Source organism: Melozone crissalis, unplaced genomic scaffold, assembly GCF_028551555.1.
Source record: "Melozone crissalis strain CALT ecotype California unplaced genomic scaffold, PUWL_Pcris_2 ptg000038l_1, whole genome shotgun sequence".
In the NCBI taxonomy this organism is placed as follows: domain Eukaryota; kingdom Metazoa; phylum Chordata; class Aves; order Passeriformes; family Passerellidae; genus Melozone; species Melozone crissalis.
The window spans coordinates 5,747,796-5,770,489 of NW_026535816.1; the positions used below are offsets into that span (position 1 = coordinate 5,747,796).

Here is a 22,694-nt window from a genome sequence, read left to right on the forward strand (position 1 = left end):
TTTTGAAGAGCCAGAGACAAGTGGCATTCAGTGTGAAATAAATACCTGTGAGAGGAGGCTAGAGATGCTTGATGAACTCTTTGCTGCTCAGTAAAACCAAACCTAAATGACAGCTGCACAAGATAAAGTGAAACCAATCTTACACATTAAAACTCACATTTGGATGGATGTCTTAATTTGCTTTCTTTCCTCCCAGCCCAACTAGAAAAATAATTCTATAGATAAATTCTACGTGACTGGAAACAGCTGCTGTGAAATAAGCCGACACAAAATTAGAAGAGAGAGAAAACAGCTGAATGACCCTGCAATGTCACATTTAATTTAAAACTTTTAAAGCCCCATTATTATATTTAGAAATAGCAGGGTCAGCCATGAAGTATCTGAACAAGCTATTTAAAATGGTTTAACTACCAGATGCCAAAACCAAGAGCAAACTACAGGTAGGCTGTTTGTTTTTGTCAAAGTGGTTTCTTCATTAGAAAGATGTAGTTGGGCAGTGGAGGCAAAGAGTACAGGAAAACACTCAAAATATGACCAAATTGAAGTAGCTGTAATTTAATAATGTGAGGAACATGAATAAATTTCATTCTGATGTTTGAAATCATGTCTGTATTGAAAAATTAGTATAATTTACAGGAAAAGGAGCAGAAATAGGGTTAAACCATTAGAATTCAACTAAGCATCTTATTTGATTGAAAGCAACTCGTGATAAATGGGATTAATGCTTATTCAGGAGAATCTGAAATAAATACACAAGTAACTCAACCAGCAAACCAAAAATGCTGTTTGTTTCCCACACCTTTCCTTACTTTGCACACACAAAGGTTTGCAACTTTCAACATGCCAGAAACCCAATCACACTTTGGGGTAGTAAATAATTCAGCCCACACTCCACACAAGGATTCTCAACTTTTCCATCAGATTAGAATCCTTTTTTCCATCTCAGCAGGAACGTGTCCTATCACTTTGCACCACCAGCACCACCACCAAAGGCATCCAGGCTGCTGGAGCTCACCTTTCCCACCCAAGGGGGCACACACCTCACTGCAGCAGCAGCATTGCACAGCTCACAGCACCAAACCTCCCAGGCACTCAAAAAACCCTGACCATAAAAATGCACCCAAAAATCCTGACCATAAAGATGCACCCAAAAATCTTTGCTGCTTTCCAAGAGCCAGGCTGGCTCTGCAATAATTTAGGCAGCCTCAGCCCTGTATTCTACATTCATGGGAGGCACTGGGAGGCTGCCATCTGTAGCTGCTCAGACCTGCTCAGATTTTCAGGTAGCTTGAGAGTGCTCAGGCCCTCTCTGTACACAAGGCACTGGCAATTATGTCTGAAAGAGCACCAGGAGGGCCACAGGTGGTAAAAACAGCAGCTGGTGCCTCTCTGGCTTGAAAGCTCTGCCAAAAATTGCTCTCTTTATGTTATCTTTGAATCTCTAAAGAAAACTTCAGAGAATAAATAAGTTGAAAGCAAACACACCCCGAACGAGCTATGTCACTGCAGGCAAAGTACTGATGCATAGTAATCAAGTTATCACCTATTCCACTAGCAGAGTTGTGGAGAGCAAACAGTTCCTAATGTTGCCTGGAATTCAAATCCTCCTAAGTCAATGTGGAACAAAGTTTGGTGTGGTTTTTCTTTGTTTTTCCAGTCAGCAATGTGTAAATCTCAGACTCAGCAATCCTTCCTTTCCAGGCAGTCCTCTCCTGCTGGCTGGTCCCCTTACAGGACCACTGAGTAGAGCAACACATTTGTATGAATTTCTCTCTTCCATGATTGCTTTCCTCCCCAGCTCCCACCTGCTGCTCACCACCATGATATGGATGTTGCTCAGATGAATTTCCTGTTTTATATTCTCTTTCTTAACCAATACAGCAAAACCCAAAGCTCCTTTGATGTCCAGAGCTCTCCACATCTGAAAGGGAGTAAGGGCTGAAATTGCCTCCAGCCCATGATATATTTTTGTCCTATTTATTATGCAGCCACAAGGGGAAAGACACATTTGAGGCAAATGCTCTCCCAAGTGCCACAAATACATTAAAATCCCTGATGTCAGTGCTTGTGACACCTCTGACACTAGTGAGCTGACAATCTTTTCTGCTACAAAAATGATGGAAGGCCTGGCACAGCCATGTCAGTGCAGCTCCCAGGGAAAGGAAAGGGTTAAGTGAACACCCACTGCAATAAATGCTTCTGGAAAGGAATCTTGCCTTGATGAAGTCCAAACAGCAACCTCTGAAGTATAATGAGAGAGAGGAAAAGAAACCGCATCCCGAAAATGCATAATCCTGAATTCCTGGGATCAGTGACACAGGCTGTGCTGCAGGCATGGGAAATCCCAATCCCTGCTGATTTCAGCCCAAAAGCTCAGGTGTGTGACAACACACCACAGACATGGAAAAAAAAAATCAAACAACTAATCAACGAAACTCACCTCAGCTTTGTTCTGTTTCTCTTCATATTCACTCTGCTCCTTTTCCATACCAACCAACTTAATCTTCAGGTCTGAAACTTCAGCCATCAGATCTAATTTCTGAGTCTCGAGCGATGTGCGACTTAGCAGCTCCTGAAAGCAAAGCAGAAAGGTTTCCCCAGTTATTTGTGTGAGCACTGACAGACTGCCCTATGTTTTATTGGCAGGCCCATATTAAACCCTCAGTTTGAACCTCAGTGTGTTTCTCAAGTGCTGCAGTTATTTTCATCTAAACGTTCTGTGTTAATCACCAAACCACCGTGTCCCACTCCTTATTTCAGGCAAATGTGTGGCAAAGTTAATCCCTGGGCTAGACATGAGATCAAAAACAATACTGAGGCTGAACAAACCCAAACCTCCATAATGGCACATTACAAAAGAGCTGGCGTCTTCCTAAAACACTCATCAGCCAAAGTTATGCTTCAGGATTACCTGGTAGACCTTCCTGTCAAGTGTTATCCAATAAAGGATGGAGTGCAGAATGAGCACCTTAACCCAAACTGAGTAGCAAATGCAAGCAACACCTCTACACCAATAAATAGCAACTCACACCATGTAGCACCTGATGGCTTTTGAGGGCTGCCCAGTGTGGAGGGAACTGCAGTGAAAGAAATGTCCCAGCTGGAGTCTAAAAGGCAGTGTCCAAACTAAGAAGCACTGTAAAGGAGAAATAACTGCTCGTGGCTTTTGCCTGTGTGCCCCAAGTTTGTTTTGCAGATTGCAGAGTACACATGCTTTGGATGGAGTGGTATCAGTGTGTTTGGAGAACGGTCAACATTCACACCTTCACTGAATGTTTCATTTCTCAGGAAAGCCAAGGCAAGAAACCACCCAAAATTTAACAGAGTGTATTACATACATCAAATGCCTCTGTCACCTCTGTTTTCAAAAATAAAAAAGACCCATCAGGAGTTTAAGCCTTATTGAAAAATTCATGATTTATTTCCCAAGCATGAAATTTATTTTTAACAAAAGAATGTAGGCTTCCAAATGGTTAAAAGATTTTTTGATCATTCATAAATCTCATTAGCGTGTTGATCACATGAATCACACTGAGGAGTCACAGCAGACTGTGCTTTGAGTTACATGGCAGTAATTGAACTGAAGTTGTCACAGTTAATCTGTACTGATGTTATTGAGGGATCAGAAATCACCATGTCCAGCAGCCTTTTCTCATCTCTTCCTCTGCCCCAAACTGCACAGTACATTGTAGGCCATGGCTCAGAGAAGCCACAAAGGTTATTTCAAAGATTACAGAGTCAAGGTTCATTTCAAAATCTGCTCTACATGTAAGTTATTTAAGTCTGGTGGGGAATATTGCACAAATTAAAAATAGTACTAAACTTGCATCTGTTTTGCAACACCAATTATCTAAGCCACTATTCCCAATGCCATGCCCATTCCTGCTGACATTGGCAATGATATTTGTGGATGGATGGGAAAATAAACAGAAATGTAGCCTTGTGGTTTTGGCTTTTTTCTTTTTTTGTCTTCTCCGAATGAAATAAATCAAGCCCTAATCAGGAAAAGATAATGCACGGACTTTTTTTAATTGAAAAACTCTAAGAGACAGTCACTTAATGAAATCCCAGGAGGAGCTGCTTTCTACACAGGTGATTACAAATTACAATTGTAATTACAAATAACTCCTCTGTCTTCCAGAAAAACACAAATTTGCAGGAGTTTCAGAGGCACATCTCAGTCCATACTGGAACAGGCTCTGCACAGCTGTTAAGACAGCAGACTGCTGCAGGTTAAGGCAGAGTTAAAAATGGGAGCTTTGACATGAAATAAAGCCACTGAACATCAGAAAGAAGAGCAGGATGAGGCAACCCTGGCCCCAGAGACAGACTCTATACACTCTTGAGCTAAAACAACATTTAGAATTTTTTTGGACACTGACATGGCGCTCCATGATATGGGAGGAATATTTCTTAATAAGGCAAGGAGCCGCAGCATCCCTCTAGGGATTTTAAACAAAAGATCTGTCCTTTGAGTGCACCATCTGGCATTACTTCTTATTTTTCCTACAGACCCCTAAATTACCCTCGGTTATGCAGTGGAGAGCAATCCACACTCGCACTCCTCTCACCCCAAGTTCAGGAGCTCTGCGTGAACGTGGAGGCACTACCAGCTCCAAGCAAGCACTAAAGCAGCTGCTTGGGTTTGCTTTGCTTTTAATCAGCTCAAACACAACTTTACAATTCGCGCTGAAGCCGGGGAATCAGATTTCTCAGCTGGAGTAAACTGGCTTTAATCTCGTGATTTAAAACAGGCAAAGCAGCTAACTACCCCTAGTTTGTTTTCAATGGAGCTCCGTGGATTTCAAACAGCTGACAATCGGCTCTTGCATCCAGAGGACCTAACTTGTGCTTTGAAAGCAAGTGCCGTTTAAAGTAAATGTCTCCTCTTGAAACGGGAACATCTGGAAGCAATTATTCTCATCTTCAAGCAGATGCTCACAGTGAACAGCCCATTAAGAATGTGAACCATTTCGTTACAGAGAAATTATAGTGTATTTCAGCGGTATGATGCAACTTGAATTCAGCCAGAATAAATATGCAATTGTAAGAAAGCAAAATACAAATTTATGTTATTGGTTTGAAAGCAAAAAGAAAAAAGAAAATGTAAGACAGGCAAAATGGTAATTTAGGCTGTAGCAGCTTTAGGAGGATCTTAGCTGAAAAATAGAACAGACATAGAACATATCCTAGGGAGTCTTCTTTAGAAACAAGATCTTTGTGTTTAGTTTTCAAATGTACTATACATTATACAATGTAAGTGTAATTTTCCTTCTTAAAGATCTTTTTCTAAACTCAACTTTTAACTTTAAAAATTGAGGAGGCATGCAGAAGTGGTGATATATGTGTACCAGACAGATCAAAGAGTAGCAAACTATTTCCAAACACAGCACACTTTTTAAAACTCACTGTATACTCCTAAAGTACTTAATCAACCTTTCCAATATTCCCAATGAAGCTGTAGCCAGTGCTGCATGTCTCACTCTCACATTTAGTTGTCTTGGAAATACACAATTCTTATAAAACAGTTTATAAAATGTAACATGACAGAAATAGCTTGACAAGAAGACACTATAACTTTTTAGGCTCTCAGCTGCAAGTACAGAAAACTCCAGGATATTTAGCTCTCCACAAAACTGAGGAAACAGTCATGCCATACACTGATTGAGAAACCATAAGCAAGATTTTAGTCAAGTGAGGAGAGGAAAGATAACACCTCTAAGATCCCATTTTGCTATTGCACACCCCACAAACAACATTTGAAAAAAACCATTACTTTTCACCCTTATTATAAACCTTGAGAGAGACAGACAGACAGACTGACCAATCTACCTACCTGGGAAGCCAAACGCAGCCAGAAGCCCCCCTAATGAGGGCTGCACTTCTCAAGAGCTGTGTGTCAGCTGTGGCAGAAATAGGATATTTGCTTAGCTGGAAGCACAGCTGAGAGCGATGTACGTGTGCAATCACCATGAAATGGTGCAAGGCAGCAGCAGGCAGGGAATTACAGCCCTCCAATTCATCATTTGCCCATTATATGGTTAAGGCAGGGAGAGGACAGAGCTTCCCATAGCCCTGCCAACTTGACCAGCCCTTGGATCTGCTCTCCCTTGGATCCTGCCCACGTTAACTCCAAAAGAGCAAAGTGGAGGGCTCACCTGGAGAGATAGAGCTGCACAGCTTGAGAGCATGCTCTGAAAACCTCAGAGCTCAACCAGAGCAGCACAGAGCACACTTCAAAATCTGAAACACTAAGCCAGCTGCTGGCAAGAAGCTCCTGCATGCTATAAACAAGTGCTGAAATTCATCTAAGATCAGATAACTCAGGCAACTGAAAGTTGAAGGAATGGTCTTTGCCAGCCAGCAAAGTTCCTGAGGAGCAAACAGATACACGCCAGATTTATACCCTGCAAGCAAGGCAGGATTCTGGCTCCCCTGAGCATGAGACAGCTGCAGAACCAGAGCAGGTACACATTGAACAGGGCTGGATTCAAGTTCCTGCTCTGACACAGCTCCTCCCTGCAGACTTTTAATCCAGTTTTTTAAAAAGGTTCTCCGCTGTCTGGCACACCTTCCTCTGGCCCTTGCACCCAGACAGGAGTGGGCCATAAACTGACACAAGAACAGAGATCCACTCCTGTTTACACCCAAGCATTTCAGGTTTTGTGTGTATTTTTTCATAAGGCACAAAGAATCCTAAAACCAAATCCTTTGTACTTTTCAAGAGAATTCACTTGATTGAAGACACAATCGTGCTCACACAACAAAACTCTCCAACAAATCCTCTAGAATGTGTCAGGAATTATTTGGAAGGCAAAAGGACATGGTCAGACCACATCTAGGATTTGGGATTTGGTTCAGGTCAGGTACAGGAAAGACTGCCCCTCAGACCAGAACTGTCCTTTATAGAGCAAAAATTATTTCTGTTTCCAACTCTACAACACATTGATAGGACATTCCCCCAAGGCTCTCTCCCTTCTCCAAAAAAAAAAAAAAAAAGAAAAAAAATATTCTTTCTTAAAATTGGCTGGAAGAAAGTACTTAGTAATGCCACAAAGTAACTTACAACAAGACACACACATCATTGCTCAAATTTGCTGTAACTTCACAATTTAAAGCAGTTGATATACCGGAAATGGGCTGTCACAGCATAAATTGTTTTCCTAGGATAATTCTAGGAAGTTTTTTTTTTTAAATTTTACTTCTAGACATCTCCTTTACAATGTGCCAAGGGGAAAGGCAGGTAGATGTTCACACAGGCCAGACTTTCCATATCCTTCACACATTCAGCAGTAGCACAGACACCCCACTGGAAGGTAATTCCATGAAATTAAACTTGTGCCTTGCTGCCAGCCATGTTGCAGAACATTTTCTGTTACCAAAGATGACCTTGTTTCTTGGCCCAAACCTGAATTACACTTCAGGACTGAATTAAGGTTTTGCCATTGACTTTCATGAGTTTTGAGAAGGCCTGATTCATTTTCTTGAAGGAAGAAAACCCAGACACCTTCAAGGTGGAGAAACACTTTTCTTCATTACAACCTGTGGTGGAAAAAGTGTCCTTACAGAAGTGAAACGTTGCGTTTGATGCTTTAAGCATCACATTATCTGTGCACACCAGGGCATCTCTGCCACACAGAGGATCCTCTCAGTGAGGACAAAGCACAGCTCTCCATTGCCCTTCTGCCACACCTTCACCTTTCCTGTGAGCTGTTTGGCTCAGCCATCACAAAAACAGCCCCTTCCTCCCAAAGCCCAGGTCAGCTTTCTCCCAGGCGTGGAGGAGGAGGTTTGCTGTGCACGGCAGGCTCAAATCAGTGGCAGGAGCAGCACGGTCAGGAGGAGGGAGAGGGATGAAAGCAGAATCTTTCCTCCCTTCTCCTCTGCTGCTGCTACTCCACATTCAAGATACCCACCCAAAATGCTGAACAGCCACTTCATGTTATTTGTGTAACTTTTATTCCAGTTGCTGTTTCAGAAGTGGTTCCACGATCGCTTTGTAGCAGGGTTCAAAACAACGGGGCATAAATCATGAGCCAGAAGGATTTTTTGCCAGTAACCCCACCCTGACAAGTCTCTGCTAGCACAGATTCAGCAAAAACTACTTTGCAGGGTGGCATTAGATACCCTTTCTGCTGTGGAACTTCCAGATATCATCATTAGGTTATCTTAAAATTTATAGGTTTTTTTATTGCAGCATTTTTTTTGCACAGAATTAATTATGAGTCACTCTTCTTTTAGTTCTTGAAATTAAAAAGACAGGGCTTTATCTTTATTGTTTCATTTTCCACTCAGAGGAAGCAGCTGACTTAAGTTCACAAAGGAAAAATCAGTGGAATTCAAATATATTGTAAATAAGAAAGCAGAACCATGAAATAAATCTGAATTTAGATTACACTGCCTCTCAAGAGGGTAACAGAAAGCATTCTGAAAAGCAGGACACCAGCAGCAGCTGCTGGCTGAGAAGATCTGAACCCAGATCTCCCCAAAATCTGACTGATTCATCTATTGAAACCCCTGAAACCACACACTCACTCTACTTTTGACAAATTATCTGCAGAAACATCCACTGGCCACATATCTGACATGAATGTCATCATCACCACATCATCAGGTCATTCTCTTCTGCCCAAATCTCAGCTCAAACCCCACAGAGGATAATCTTTTCACCAAGAGATGGAACGGAGAAGTGAATGGAGAAGAGAACCTTCAAAATAAATGATATTAAAAAGGATCCTCTGCTGAGACAATGAATGCACAACTTCTCTGACTGCTGAGAGATCCCACTTGGGTTTCCCAAATCTCACTGTCTACTGGGAGAATCAACAACTCCAGCTGCTCAAAGTTATCCCAAAATTTAGATTTAAGGTTTATTTTAGATACATCTGGAGATTCTCTGACTTCTTTAGGTTTGGTACATCCTTTTGCAGTTTATCACTTTAGGATCAGCTTTGTAAGCAATTTGTGCACGTGCCTGAGGCCAGACAAGCAGATGCAAACATTTTCACTGAAATGGCAATGTTCCTGCAGCATTATGTTCTAATTTCAGACACCTCAGTGTTCTGGTAAATAAGGCTTTAAGTTCACAGTTTCCTCAGAAGACGATCTGGGAAAAAAACATTTTAAATCAGAGAAAGAGCAAGCAGTTTTAGCAGAAGTCACAGAACAAAGATCCAGCTTTAGACTGGAACAGGGAGCTTCTGCACTCTGTTGGGAATGCCTTCCTGGAGACTGAAAACAGATTTTCATAACCTAAATAATCACTGTTCTTTGAGTTCTAGAAAATACATGCGCTCACTGTTTGCATTTTTAAAGCTGTCCCCTCAGAATACAACCTTGCCCAGCTGGAAGTATTTTGGACTGTGTGAGATGGAAGGTTTTTTCAAGAAGCTCAGAGAATTATAATTTAAAATGTTTAGAATACAATTTTATCTTATAGAAACTGCTGCTGTTTACATACATATACACATGGATCCTTATCATAATTTAAAGCTATGATTAGTTCATAAAAAGCTTGTGTATCTCACATGGACTAAAATAGCAAATTTATAACCCACAATATTTGTGTGGGGAGAAAAACTAACCTCATAGAGAACAGTATCTATCCTAAAAATTTCTGACATAGATTTTTGAGGCTTATTTACAGTTTCAAATTAATTTTTGGTATCTATGTACTGCTTTAGCAATGGATAATTTGCATCTACAACCACAGAAAATTGTACAGGGAAAGAACTTCGGCATCAATAGACCTGCAAGTTCTGTAAGGTATTTAATTTATCATTTGCTCTGCTCCCTCAGCAAAGGACATCAAAGAGCACAAATTAAATCACATAGCCTGAAACTGTTGATTCAAATAAAGAAAAAATGTCCTTATATATTGATTTTCTCATCTCAAACTAAGGGGAAAGCTCCAAAGTTAAGCAAAAATGGTCATAGAACAGAACTTGATACAGTAATTCATTCCAAATTGCTGCTTGTTCAACTTCAAAGCCATAGGAAAACAGAAGGCATTTAAATAAAACTTAAAACAGTCTTAATTCTATTACTCCTACATGTATTAGATACATTTAACCTGTCTAACCAGTTACTCAGCCGTGTCCAAATAAGCACAGCTCAAATAAGACACAACAGTTTCATTTTACACGCTGCCACGTACAGCATTATGCAACCAGCCAGTAAAACTTTTCTGCAACAGGAAAACAAAGAAACATTTCTTGGAGGGGAGAGTGCAAAGCAGGAGGAGAACAATGAAAAAAGAGATTTTTCCTTCCCTGTCTTATTCTGTTGCCAAAGGCAGTCACACATGCAGAGAAGCTGACCATGTGTGCTCACCTGACCTCTGGAGAAGGTCTGCAATCCAGATTTTTACCTGTTGGAGCATTTCTTCTGTAGCATTCAGCTTCAACTGGTGCCCCTCCAGACAGATTTCTAAGTCCCGGATTTTCTCTCCTTGAGCTTCCACCTGGTCTGTGAGAACACTCACCTGCAATTTGAGAGGAGAAGCACAGTGCTACTGAACTGACTGGAAATGAGCTTCAATTACCTTATGCATATAACATCCAAACGCACGTTTTGACAAGAAGTTCCCTTTTAAAGCCCTCAAATGCTTTAATATTCTTGTGCACTGCAGCAACCTGCTCTACACCAAGAGAGAAGTTTTGCAGTCTTACCTCTATTTCACTCCAACCCCGCCCTCCCATCTCCCCTCCCCTGCAACTGTTTTGTTTTGATATAAAAAAAGAAAGGGCATTTCAAGGAGAGGTGGAATGCTACCTATAGGTAGCCTGGGTCCCTTCATGCAAAACTCTGGAGAATTGGAAAGGAGCAAGCAAGAACAGAGCAGACTGGAAATGTTTTATGTGGTTTTGGAGCGTGCATTGCCATTTCTGGTTCTGCTGGCATTTCACTCCCTAAAACAGATAAATAGGAAAACTGTTCCTTCCCAACCCAACCAATTACTTTCCTTCTTTGTTCTTTACAAGAACAAAACTTTATTGATAGATTACCTATCAGTAAAGAGTTCTGAAGCTATGAAGAATGCAATGAGTGAAAGGAAAGTTTTAGCTGTGGCAAAGTTCTATTCCAACAAAGAATCCCAGGCTTTGGCAAGCCAAAACATGAAAGCAAAAGCAGGGAGACACAGACAATGAACCCCAGCAAAAGAAACAATGAGCAATCCTGGTAAAGAACTGTGGGTATGGTGGTACAGAGAAGTGAGTGTGCAATAAAAAAAGCCCAGTAGCTGAACCCAAATCTTGCAAAGCAAAAAAAAAAAAAAAACCTGCACCCAGGCTAATGTTAGAAAGATATGGAAAAATCTCAGGGATAAATCTTATGTTAAGGAGACTATACACTCTGTATATTCATTGTGATTATTTGTTTATAAAAAAAGTCTTGATTATTCTAGAAAAATATTATCTAAAACAAACAAAGGAGCCCAAGGTGTTTAAACTCCATTTTGAAGAAAATGCATTAACAAAAACTTATGTATGCTCTCACATCTGACCGTGTAACACCTTTATTAATAAAACAAAACAAAAATGTACAGTATGTGGAAGTGACACTTTTAAGATATATCCACTACACAGCATGTCTAAAACCCAATGAACAATTGAGTTCACTTCAGGGAAGCTGCAAAGGGAGATGTGTGTCTTTCTTTTACTTGCTGACACAATGCCAAGCATGCCTGGGAAAAAAAAAAAAATCACAGAAAAAAGAAAGAAAAGGAAAAGACTATTATTTTTTCTATTAAAGGAGTTGCCTGTAGCTTAGAGTATAGCTGAGCTCAGGATGAGAGGTGATAGGAAGGAGTGCATGGAGGCAGATGGCAGGGGGACACATCCAAGCTGGGGCAGGAGAACTCCCTCCGAGGAAATCTTTTGCTCATCTACTTTGTTCTGTTCCCATTAAATGAAGGATGATATACAAAAATCCTCATGTGAGGCCAGAAGGCATGAAGAGACAAACTGAATTCTCTGCTTCAGCGTGATGCAAGTTCCAGAGAAAGAAAACCAGCTTTACTTAGAGCTTTAGGTTGGGTTTAAATACCATTGTAACATGGAAAGAAAGCTCTGGATGTTATATGTGACCTGCAAATGAATTTAGTGAAAGCTTAGCAGCTTTGGAAGCATGTGTTGTGTGTTCCAGCAGCTGGGCGGAGAGGCACATCAGCCACTTGGAGCTCATATTTTCCCCTCTTTCCAGGATCATATCTGCCAGGCTCTTCAAGGAACCCAGAACAAAATCCCAGTTCATGCTAAGCTGGCAATTCCATCTTGCCTTAGGAGTCTTGCAACACCTGCAAGACTCAGCCTGCAGGCAATATATTTTCTGTAAAAGTGAGGCGCATCGAGCACTTAGCTAAAAATGGAGCGTTAGGAAGGTTTGAAAGTCTGAGGCCAGGCTGGAGTGCTCCCAGCCTCATATTCCCTCCAGATCATGAAATTTGAAGGAAATGAAAGGAAATTTCAAGGAAAGGAAATTTCAAGGAAAGGAAAAAGGAAAGGAAATTTCAAGGAAAGGAAAAAGGAAAGGAAAAAGGAAAGGAAAAAGGAAAGGAAAAAGGAAAGGAAAAAGGAAAGGAAAAGGAAAGGAAAAAGGAAAGGAAAAAGGAAAAGGAAAAGGAAAAGGAAAAGGAAAAGGAAAAGGAAAAGGAAAAGGAAAAGGAAAAGGAAAAGGAAAAGGCATAAATATTGTTTGATGGGGTTTGGAAGGGGGGTATTGTTTGGGGTTTGATGGGGGGTGGAAGTGATGGGAGTAAAATGCAAGAGAGACATTTTCTAGTTCTGATTTTAGTCAATTCCTTCTAAGACAAACTCTAGGCAGGTCCCAAAAGGTGTCATAAACCCCTGTGTTTTGTGCATTGGGCTGGCTACTCCCCTGGGTACCTGTTTGTGTGGATAAAGAAATGGTTCCTGAAAACCTGCAGGACAAAGAGAAGAAGAGCAGAGCCTGGGACAGTCTGCAGGGTCCTGTCAGCACTGGGCCTGTCAGACCCACAAAAGCTGATGCACAGAAATGTGGGGAACAAAGGAGACCCTCACAGGGGCACCAGTCCCACCTCAGCTCTGGATGGAACACCTGGATGTGGCCCCCTCACTGTCCCTCCACTCATGAGCTGCTCATGCATCCAAAACAGGAATGTGCAGTGAGAGAAGCTGTTTGCTTTTACTAATGGAATCAAATTTTCAGTGTTAACAACCACTTGGTTAATAAATGGTGTTCTAAATAAATATAAAAGATGTTCCAATAAATACCAGTTGTAAAGAGAATTTGTAGCACACACTTAAATTCCAACCAGAAGATTGTTTTTCAGTCAGGTGGGGTTTTTTCCCCTAAATTTGGTGATAGCAATTTAGTTTAACAGTAATGGAGGAAAAAAAAATCCTACCAAGCCAAAGCTTGTGTCTCAAAGCATTTATTGTTTATTTAACAACAGCAGTGAGGTTTCTGCTCAGTAAATGAACACGAGTGTGAGCAGAACATACAGGACAAGACATGTTTACAGAAACTTGTGACTGAAAGCAGGGAGAACACCTACCCAACACACTTCAACTTTGTTTGATATAAATATAATGTGCTTATAATATGCATTTGAAAGCATGAAGGGAAAGGATATGCAAAGACCATTTAAATTATCTCCAGCTTCAGGTTTTTAAAAAGCATGCAATGTACAGTTTAGTGCCAGCAAAAATACACAGAAAAATAATTTTTTTTGAAGTTGTGCAACATGTGTTTTCTCCAGGAGGAGAACTTACATGGGACACAGGATCTGTTTGAAAAAAGGCTTGGTAAACTGAGAAACAGGAAACCTGGAAGAGCTTAGGCATGCATTTTACTGTCAAATTTTCTCTGTCCCTGTTTCCCTCCCCCTTAAGCTTTTAGAAGATGTAAACAATTTTGGTGCAGCATATAAACAGGAAAAAATGCCAATTCCATCTACCTACCTTTTAATGATCTTCTGGTTCATTTAAAAAAACAGTGGCATACAGAACCCAGAAAATTGGCACAAGCTAGCAAACCTAGAATGAGGACCACCATCCCAGCTGTAGCCTGGGACAGAATTATTTTTAATCCCTTTGCCACTCCCCCCCACTTTTACTGCTGTTACACCCCTCTCCTCCACCAGGTTACCCCCACCATGGAATCATTTAGAGGGATTATACAAATTACAAATTAATTCCTGGTTTAATATCAGCTACATTTGGTGAGCTGCTAACATTTTTTTGACAGAAAATATTCTGCCACTTCAGCTTTTATGTGCTGGATATCAATTATGCAGACAAAATTCTTCTCTCTTTTGGACATACCTGAAGGATGAGGGACTCTTTATCACCCTCTAATCGTGCCAGCCTTTCTTGATAAGTTTCATTATTGGATGAATGATGGTTCACCTGTGACTGGGAGGGAAAAAAAAAGTGCTGCGAGAATTTTTACAGTTAAAGTTTCAAGCAACAATTAATAAAAGTTTTGTATATTAAGCAGTTCTTACAAGACAAAAAAAAATGAAAAAATGTGTGTATAGATCAGAACTGTTTATTTCATGTGTATTAAGCCTGTAATGTACATTAAAAAATAATGTACATTAAGAATGTACCTTTTTTAAGCTGTATTCTGAATACTCTCTCATTTACAGCATTCAAAAGTGGTCAATGAATATGACTGATATTTTCTAGAAAGTTGTAATTTCAATGGAGAATACCACCTTATTGAAACAAATCCCATTAAATTTGAAATATCTATTCTCCACAGTAATGAATCTTGTATTTATTGTCAAGTGGTAAAAATTGCTATAGGTGTATTATTCCTAGAAATTACTGAAAGAAAATTACAAGTTTTTTGTTGGCAACTAAAAATTTATTTAGGGGATCAAATTCTTATCAGGAGCTACTTCAGCCACCCAATTACTTAGGGGCTTCTAAAAGGCTCTAGGGAGCAAAACCTTTTAAAATATGGCCTGTCCTTAACTCTTATACCCCATTTCCTATGAATTTTATTACTTCACATAGAAAAGCCACCATTAAAAAAAAAGTATGTGTGGGTTTCTTTTAGTTTAGAAGAGTCTCCTCAGTTCATCCTGCAACATTGTGGGAAAGGAGCTGCTTGCTCAGAGCATCAAAAGCAACCTGAGCCCCCAGAGGTTGATTTCCCAGCTCCACTGCAGGCACTGCATTTCTGCCAGGGAACTCAACACTCAGCCTGGATTTTCAGCTCACACAGGAATCCAAGGAGCTCCCCTCCACTGCAGCTGGCTGCTCATTTATAGTTACTTGCACAATGGCACCAATACAATTATAATCCTCCTCCCCAGATGCCCTTTCTTTTTCAACTCAACATTTGTGAACAGATTTTTTAAAAAAAAAATTAAATATATTTATAGCTTCTTAATCTATACTGAGGCCAACAGGCCCAAACCTAAAACAAAAGCTGAAAATAAACATGGTGCTAGTTAACTCAAATCAAGAAACCACATTTTTATCCAATCAAAAGACACTTTTCAAGCCATAAAGTGCTGAACTAGATATAAGTGTGGCAATGAATACAAGTGTGGCACCTTTGTAAGCTGAGAGAAACCAAGCACCCTTGTCTCTGATAATTTTGAAAGAAATTGAGAAGATCACTATGGCACCAACAAACAGGGGCTGAAAGATGTCTGAAGAGATCTGGTTCACTATTCCGTCCTAGGGATAATGGATATTTGGAATATTCTTGTTTTGTCTTCTTCTAAAGACACCCAGGGATGGAACTCACAGCTCCTCCATCTACTTCTTCCCTACCCATCATGAGAACATTTTTCTTTGTGCTCAATCTGAATCATCTCTTCAACTTCATGGTTATCACACCACCAATAAACTAAAACATAGGTCCTTCCATTCACTTCAGAGATTTTTTATACATTTGAAGATTATCTCTACATCTCTAATTAGCAGGTCCCTCTTCATGCTGTGAAAGAAAATATGAGTTTTTCTGTCTTTTCCTCAGAGATTAATTTTTCAAGATTTGTTTTGTTGCTTTCTTTTAGTTCCTCTTCACTGACTATTTCCCAGCTTTTTCTGAAATTAAAGGCTTAAGAGGAGACACAGGACTCCAGCTGAAACTGGCTTGAGTGGTAAAACCTTTTCACAGACTCCTGGGCCATATTTATTTCCATATTAAACATACAATAAAATTCATATATTTTCAGCCTAGGACCTATAACTTCCAGATCCTTTTAAAATGCTTTTATTTAGCTGCCAGCCCATTCTTCATTCTGCTTTTACTCTTTTTTTCTGCTTAAATGTATAACTTTGAGCAAGTCTGTGCTGACTTGCATTCTATTTTATTTATACTCTTTTCCCGTGCATCTGGCTCTTATGTTTTAACCATAGCTGCAAGGCCCTTAACTAGAATCACCTCTAAATTCAATAATCTTGGTCTTTTGTGCCTGTTTAAGGGGCCAGCAGGGACACTGCAAACAGAATGTGCAGGTGCTCACTCCACACCTCACTTACCAGCACTCATCATCAAAAGATGAACGTGTAAACTCTACTCAAAATAAGCTTTTGTCACAAGGTTTTGACCAAGTTTTAGGGATCAAGACCTCACAGAAGTGGCTCTAAATATGCAGGCGTGAGGTCAGCCAGAAAGGCCTCAGATAAGCACAGGAAGGTACAGTAGACAGAAAAATGACCTGCTAAATAAAAGTGTCTGATTGATGTACAACAGTTGTTTGAGCCTCAGTGATTCTTTGTGGCACGTATAAAGACAAGATAAAACAGTGTAACATGAACCAAGGCCATCTGTGGATGGCTGGGGAGCATTCTGCAGTTGTGAGAGCCAGGACCGAGAGGAAACTGAGCAAGATGTCACATGTAGCAGCAGAAAATAAATACAGGACCCACAGCACAAAAAACACTAGACCACAGCTTGCTCTAAGAGCTCCCAAACAATAAATGAACACTGGTCATGTGGTCACACAGGTCTAAAAGGCTGAATTTGCAGGATTTCCTATAAAGTTGTTACTTCAAAAGATCCAGTATTACTGACCAAACTGTTGCATGGGCTAGACAAATTATAAGCCAAATATGTTAACTATGCCTCCTCCAATGAAAGAATGAGAGAGATTGCACAAAACACATAGAAAAGTTTATGATAACAAAGTAGAAGGGGAGATATGCTAAGGCAAGGTAGCTAAAAATATGCTGATGGCAGTATACTGCAGATAGAAAATCAGCTGCATGCCATAAATACTTTGCCTACAGGAATCATAGAATTCTTAAGACTGCAAAAGAGTTTTAAGATTATCAAGTCCAAGCAGCACCACCACCATTTTCACCATAAAACAATGTCCTCAAGTACCACATCTACAGATTTTTTAAACTCTTCCAGCAATGGTGTCTCCAACATTTCCCTGGGCAGTCTGTCCCCATGTTCTACAACCCTTTTTGTGATGAAATTTTTCCTAGCATCCAATCTGAACCTGTCATGGCACTATTTCAGCCATTTCTCTCATCCCGTCCCTGGTTGCCTGGGAGGAGAGGCCGATCCCCACCTTGCTCCACCCGCCTGTCGGAGAGTTCTAGAGAGTGATAAGGTCACCTCAAGCCTCCTTTGCTCCAGGCTGAACATCCCCAGCTCCCTCAACTGCTTCTCACAGGGCTTTTACCCTCCAGACCCTCCCAGCTCCACTGCAGCCCCTCAATGTCCTTCCAGAACTGAGGGGCCCAGAGCTGGACATGGCACTCGAGGCCTGGCCTCAGCAGTGCCCAGCACAGGGGACAGCCACTGCCCTGGCCTGCTGGGGACAATATTTCTGTGCCATGGGCCTGCTGGGACAATATTTCAGGTGCCTTTGGCCTGCTGGGGACACTATTTCTGTGCCATTGGCCTGTTGGGGACAATATTTCTGTGCCATTGGCCCTCTTGGCCCCCCTGGGCACAGCTGGCTCATGTTCAGTCCTTCTCAGCCAGTACCCCCAGGTCCTTTTCTCTGCCCAGCCATTCCGTACCCAGCCTGTAGTGCTCCACAGGGTTGTTGTGAGCCAAGGACAGCATCCAGAACCTGGCCTTGTTGAATCTCACACCATTGGCCTCGGCCCATCTCTCCAGCCTGTCCAGATCCCTCTGCAGGGCCTTCCTGCCCTCCAGCAGATCAACACTCCCTCCCAGCTCAGTGTTGTCTTTGTCCTTACTGTGTGTGCACTCCATCCCCTCATCCAGATCATCAATAAAGGCACCAAACAGGGCTGGGTCCAACACTGATCCCTGGGGAACACCCCTGGTGACAGTCCCCAACTGGTGGATGTGGCACTATCCACGACCACTCCGTGCCAGGACATCTGAAGTTTTATCCACTGAAGAGTGACCTGTCCCAGCCATGGGAAGCCAGGAGCTGCAAAGAATTTCTTGGAGCACCTGTATTACAGTCTCCTTAAAAATTCTGAATTTTGGATATACTTTACTGCCCATCAGATGGAAAGAGATATTAACCTAAAAAGTTTCCTGGAACAATTCCAAATCAGCTGTAACTCCCGGTTCTAGAGAAAGAAAAGAAAAAGAAAGCTTTCTTTTCTTTTTTTTTTTTTTTTGGGGGGGGGGGGGTCAAAATGCATTCCATCACCTGCTTTAGCTTCTTCGTTTTTATTTTCCAAATCTCTCTTTGGCTCACTGATTTAATATGAAAATAATATTGGAAAGTTGCTGGGAAGGTCTAAGTATCACTCACATGATCCAGTCATTACTGAGTCCTCTTCCAAGAAAAGGGCTTGAATTTTCCTTCTCATGTGACACACAAAATTTCAGACTTTGGAGAACAACTCAATAGCTTTGATTTAAAATGGGGATAACCAGCAAAAGTGTCAAAGGATCTGGCAAGAAATGTTGGTCATTTGATGTTCTCCTCAGGTGTGCCTTTTCAGCACCAAGAATCTCCAACACAGCTCATCTTAACCCTAACCCCTCCAACTTCTGAGGCTGGTCAGCAAGTTGTGACTCAGAAATTTGTCACCAACACCATGGATCTCACCCTGGGCTGTGGAGAGGGGAGGAGCTGGGAAAAGAAACCTGGCAGTCACTTAAAGTGGTGATTTGTGAGCTTTTTCAACAAGTCTACCGCCTCTGTGAGGAGACAGATTATGTCATAACCCTCTTCTCTTCCTCAGCCGCATGGATCACCTTCAGCTCCACTGATACTTGCATAGGATGCCTGTGGTAATGATAATACTTGTATTAATGTATTAATTAAGATTAGGGACATGCTTGATGTGCTGCTTTTTGTTGTAGTTTAGAAGCTGAAAACAAGGAGGATGGCCAGCAGAGTCCAGGCAGTCAGCTTTACCACAAAAAATGCACTGCATTCCAACACCAGAAAATGCACACTGCATTCTCTCCCCAGTCTATTTGGACTTGACAATATTTACAAGTGCATGGTCTTTCCACCTCTGCAGCACTCTTTTTGGTCACTAGAATTATGGTCCGAGTCACAAGGAGCTGTGTTATGATGAATGATGAGTGAGCAGCTTACACAGCAAACATTTTTATTTGCATCTGACTGTCGAAGCAAAAATTTAATCTCTTGGCATGTTAGTGCTACCTCAGACACAAACCCATCTCAATGTGTGTGCATTCCCTCAGTTACCTCAGAGGGGGAGGAGAGGGCTGGACCATGATTTCTGGATCTATAACTCTTGCCTTTCATCTGAGGGCAATTAGTAAATCAACAGCAGGATTTTTTATTTGCCATTGTTGCTGGTTGCTTAAATGAAAGTAGCAGTCACTTGAAAAAAGCTGACAGTGCATAGTCTGAAACTAAGCAAAGACAGAGCTAGGTAAATTTTGGTAGTCCTTAAACCACATGAATTTTTAAACAAATATTTTTATTTTATCTGGATAATTTTTCTAAATACCTATTTTTTTCCTCCAGACAGTTGCATGTCTTAAAAGAAAATATCCTTACAGAAGCCACAAGATTCACCCTCAATATCTTGAATTTAATGGCTACATCATGGGTTTGATCACCCCACCTCTTGCTAGTACAGGTTAAGAATCTCATCCAGAAAAAAAAGAAAGGCATAGAACCAATGTACACCAATTTAAGGCCAGCCATCAACTCTGAGCCACACAGCTTGCAGGTAATATTAGCATTTATGTTAATCATTTTGGGCTATAAATACTTGTCTATGTACCAAAATATAGGTTGTATGGTGTTTATCTGGAATGGTGTCTTCTAATTAAGGTTGGGTGGAGAGATAAGAATAAAGCAACAGAAGGACACAAAATTGTATGTGAACCCTCTAAGCCAAGTCCATTGGGAGAACAAAAGAATCTTTGTTAAAAACCAGACACTTCCAGGTAGTGGGGGTATCTCAAGTCCCTTAGTTTGCAAATGAAACTTTTAACAGATCCACACTCAGCCCCTGTGGAAGAACCCAGTATTAATTACCTGCAAAAACCTTTCCCCCAGATGTTTATACACAAGGGATTTGTGAATTTAAAAGCACAATGTTTATACACAAGGAATTTGTGAATTTAAAAGCACGATGTTTATACACAAGGAACATCCCCTGCCCTCCCTCCTTGTCCACATGCTCTCAGGTTTTCCTGCCACCACTTTGTCAATCCCTCTGGCCACTCTTGGCCCAGCATTTCCACAGGTCATGTGGACACCAATAAAGTCCAGTGGAAAGAGCTGGAGTGTGGTGACACGTTATTTCAGTTCGATCTAAATAATATTTTTTCCCCTGCTGCTGTTGCAAGATGCCACTGAACACATTATGTTACAAGAATTCTGCTTAAAACCAGACCCTCCATTATAAGAACTTGAACATAGCAGTTGTATCTGTTGTTTTGCCTGCCTGGATCTCGTGATTTTGGTTTTTGTTTGCTGCCCTAACCCAGTCCAAGCCACAGATACCACACAAACCCAGCCTAGCCAACCCCTGCAACATCAAAACCCATCTGGGTCTCTGAAGTGATTTCTGCTAATGATGAAATTTGAGCCAGCTCTGGCATACTTCACCAAGGCTTTATGGAAGTCTGCTGCAGTTTTTCTCTGTTAAATGCCACATATTACTCTGAAAGCAACTCACAATTTTATTATCAGCCAAAAAGCAACAGTTTATGATTGCAGAAACTGAAATCTTTATGTGCTGTAACAGTCAGTGCCAGACTCTGTGAGACATTGGGATTCTTGGACGGGCGGACTGATCAAGCAGCTTAGATTGTTTCAACTTTTTTGGTTTCTAAATCACTTGTCAAAGGAATTTGGGAGCAGACTGCTTAAAGTCCTCCTGGGAACAATGCAGGATCAGTCTCAGTCCTCCTCCTTTCCCTCCCATGTGCTCACCCCTTTAAAGGGCTTGCAAGGAAAAGCAGCAGTATTGATATTCTCCTTTATGTAACTGACATAAAGGGAACTACATGCAGCAACAGCAGGAGCATTGTTAATTCCTGTAAAACCTCGTGCCCCGTTTGAACACCGTGTCCTTTCTGAGCACAGCCCTCAAGCTGAGGGCAGCAGACCTCGTTAACCTCTTTGTTAGCAAACATGTCTTCACAGAAATGAAATTTCTGGAAGCAGGAGTGGCAGACACGCTGTATCCATAACCTCATTTAAATAGCACATTAATATGTGAGCTCAAAACACGTGTTTCAAAATAAATAATTAGCTTTAACTGCACAGAGCTCAGGTTAAACTAAGAGTATAATGTTACCAGCAGCTACTTCCTGTTGCCTCTTCACTGTCCACTCACTTCCCACTTAATCCCCTCCACAAATGTGAAGTTTCCAGAATCTGATGCAAATATTCGGTAAATTAACTTCAGGATGCTCAAGCTCTTATAAAAGACCAACACATCGTTGGTATTTTACACTCATTCATGAAACTACCCACAAGAAATGCTCCTAATCACATTTCACATTAGAATTGATAGATATTTAGTGTTTATACAGCTAGTAAAAACCCAAGAGAGCATTTGTATTCATGTGTGCATATATATAGACAGGCAAGAATTTGCAGGAAAAGTACACACAGGTTAAAACAGATTTTTAAAGAATAAGGAGAGAATGTGCTTCTTTCATGACACACAAATCCATATTCTAATTTTAAAAAACAGCCTATTCTGAGGGATCTAGTCATATTCCATTCATGGATTTTTCCAACACTGAAAAATAAATACTCAGATCATAAAAAACCGTAAAAGCTGGCAAAAACAAAGTGATTTTTTTCAACGTGATGAGAGAACTGCACAAACCTACTTTTAAAAAAAGAAGACAAAGACAATTTCATGCAGTCAATCCATGTCTGGGCAGTTCATCAACAAAATTTACAAAATTAACAGCCTTGCCTTTAAAAAAACAAACCCCATCTTTTTAGCAGAATAACAGGCACAGAAGAAAACCACCACCATTTTTACCCGAGACAAAGGCATCCCGAGAGGATTCTCACACAGCTACCCCGATGAAGAATCACTTAAGTGGAGATCTGGTGCAGAAAACTTTTCCCTTTAAAGCACAACATGGTAAACAAGAGCCTCTCCTCTCTTTTGCTATATGTTGTTACCATGCAGGATTTGTTTTGCTGCACTGCAATCCCCGGAAGGCACGAACACTTGCCAGAATCTATTGCCATTTGCTCAAAGTTTGATCCTAGAGTTTCATTTTTAAAGACAAAGACAGCTGATTTTCTCCCCCCTCCCTAAGCCTCCTCCTCCTACACC

The 22,694-nt window shown here is 40.9% G+C and overlaps 1 protein-coding gene across 1 annotated transcript in view; it reads right to left on the reverse strand.

Moving 5' to 3' along the window:
- The window catches only part of PPFIBP2 (PPFIA binding protein 2), a 93,096-nt gene that overhangs the window by 27,918 nt on the left and 42,484 nt on the right, over positions 1 to 22,694 (reverse strand). The window contains exons 4-6 of the mRNA XM_054283603.1: positions 14,310 to 14,399; positions 10,370 to 10,483; positions 2,441 to 2,572 (exon numbers count right to left, since the gene is read on the reverse strand). Coding sequence (XP_054139578.1) covers positions 2,441 to 2,572; positions 10,370 to 10,483; positions 14,310 to 14,399 — 336 coding nt within the window. The remainder of the gene's footprint in view (positions 1 to 2,440; positions 2,573 to 10,369; positions 10,484 to 14,309; positions 14,400 to 22,694) is intronic.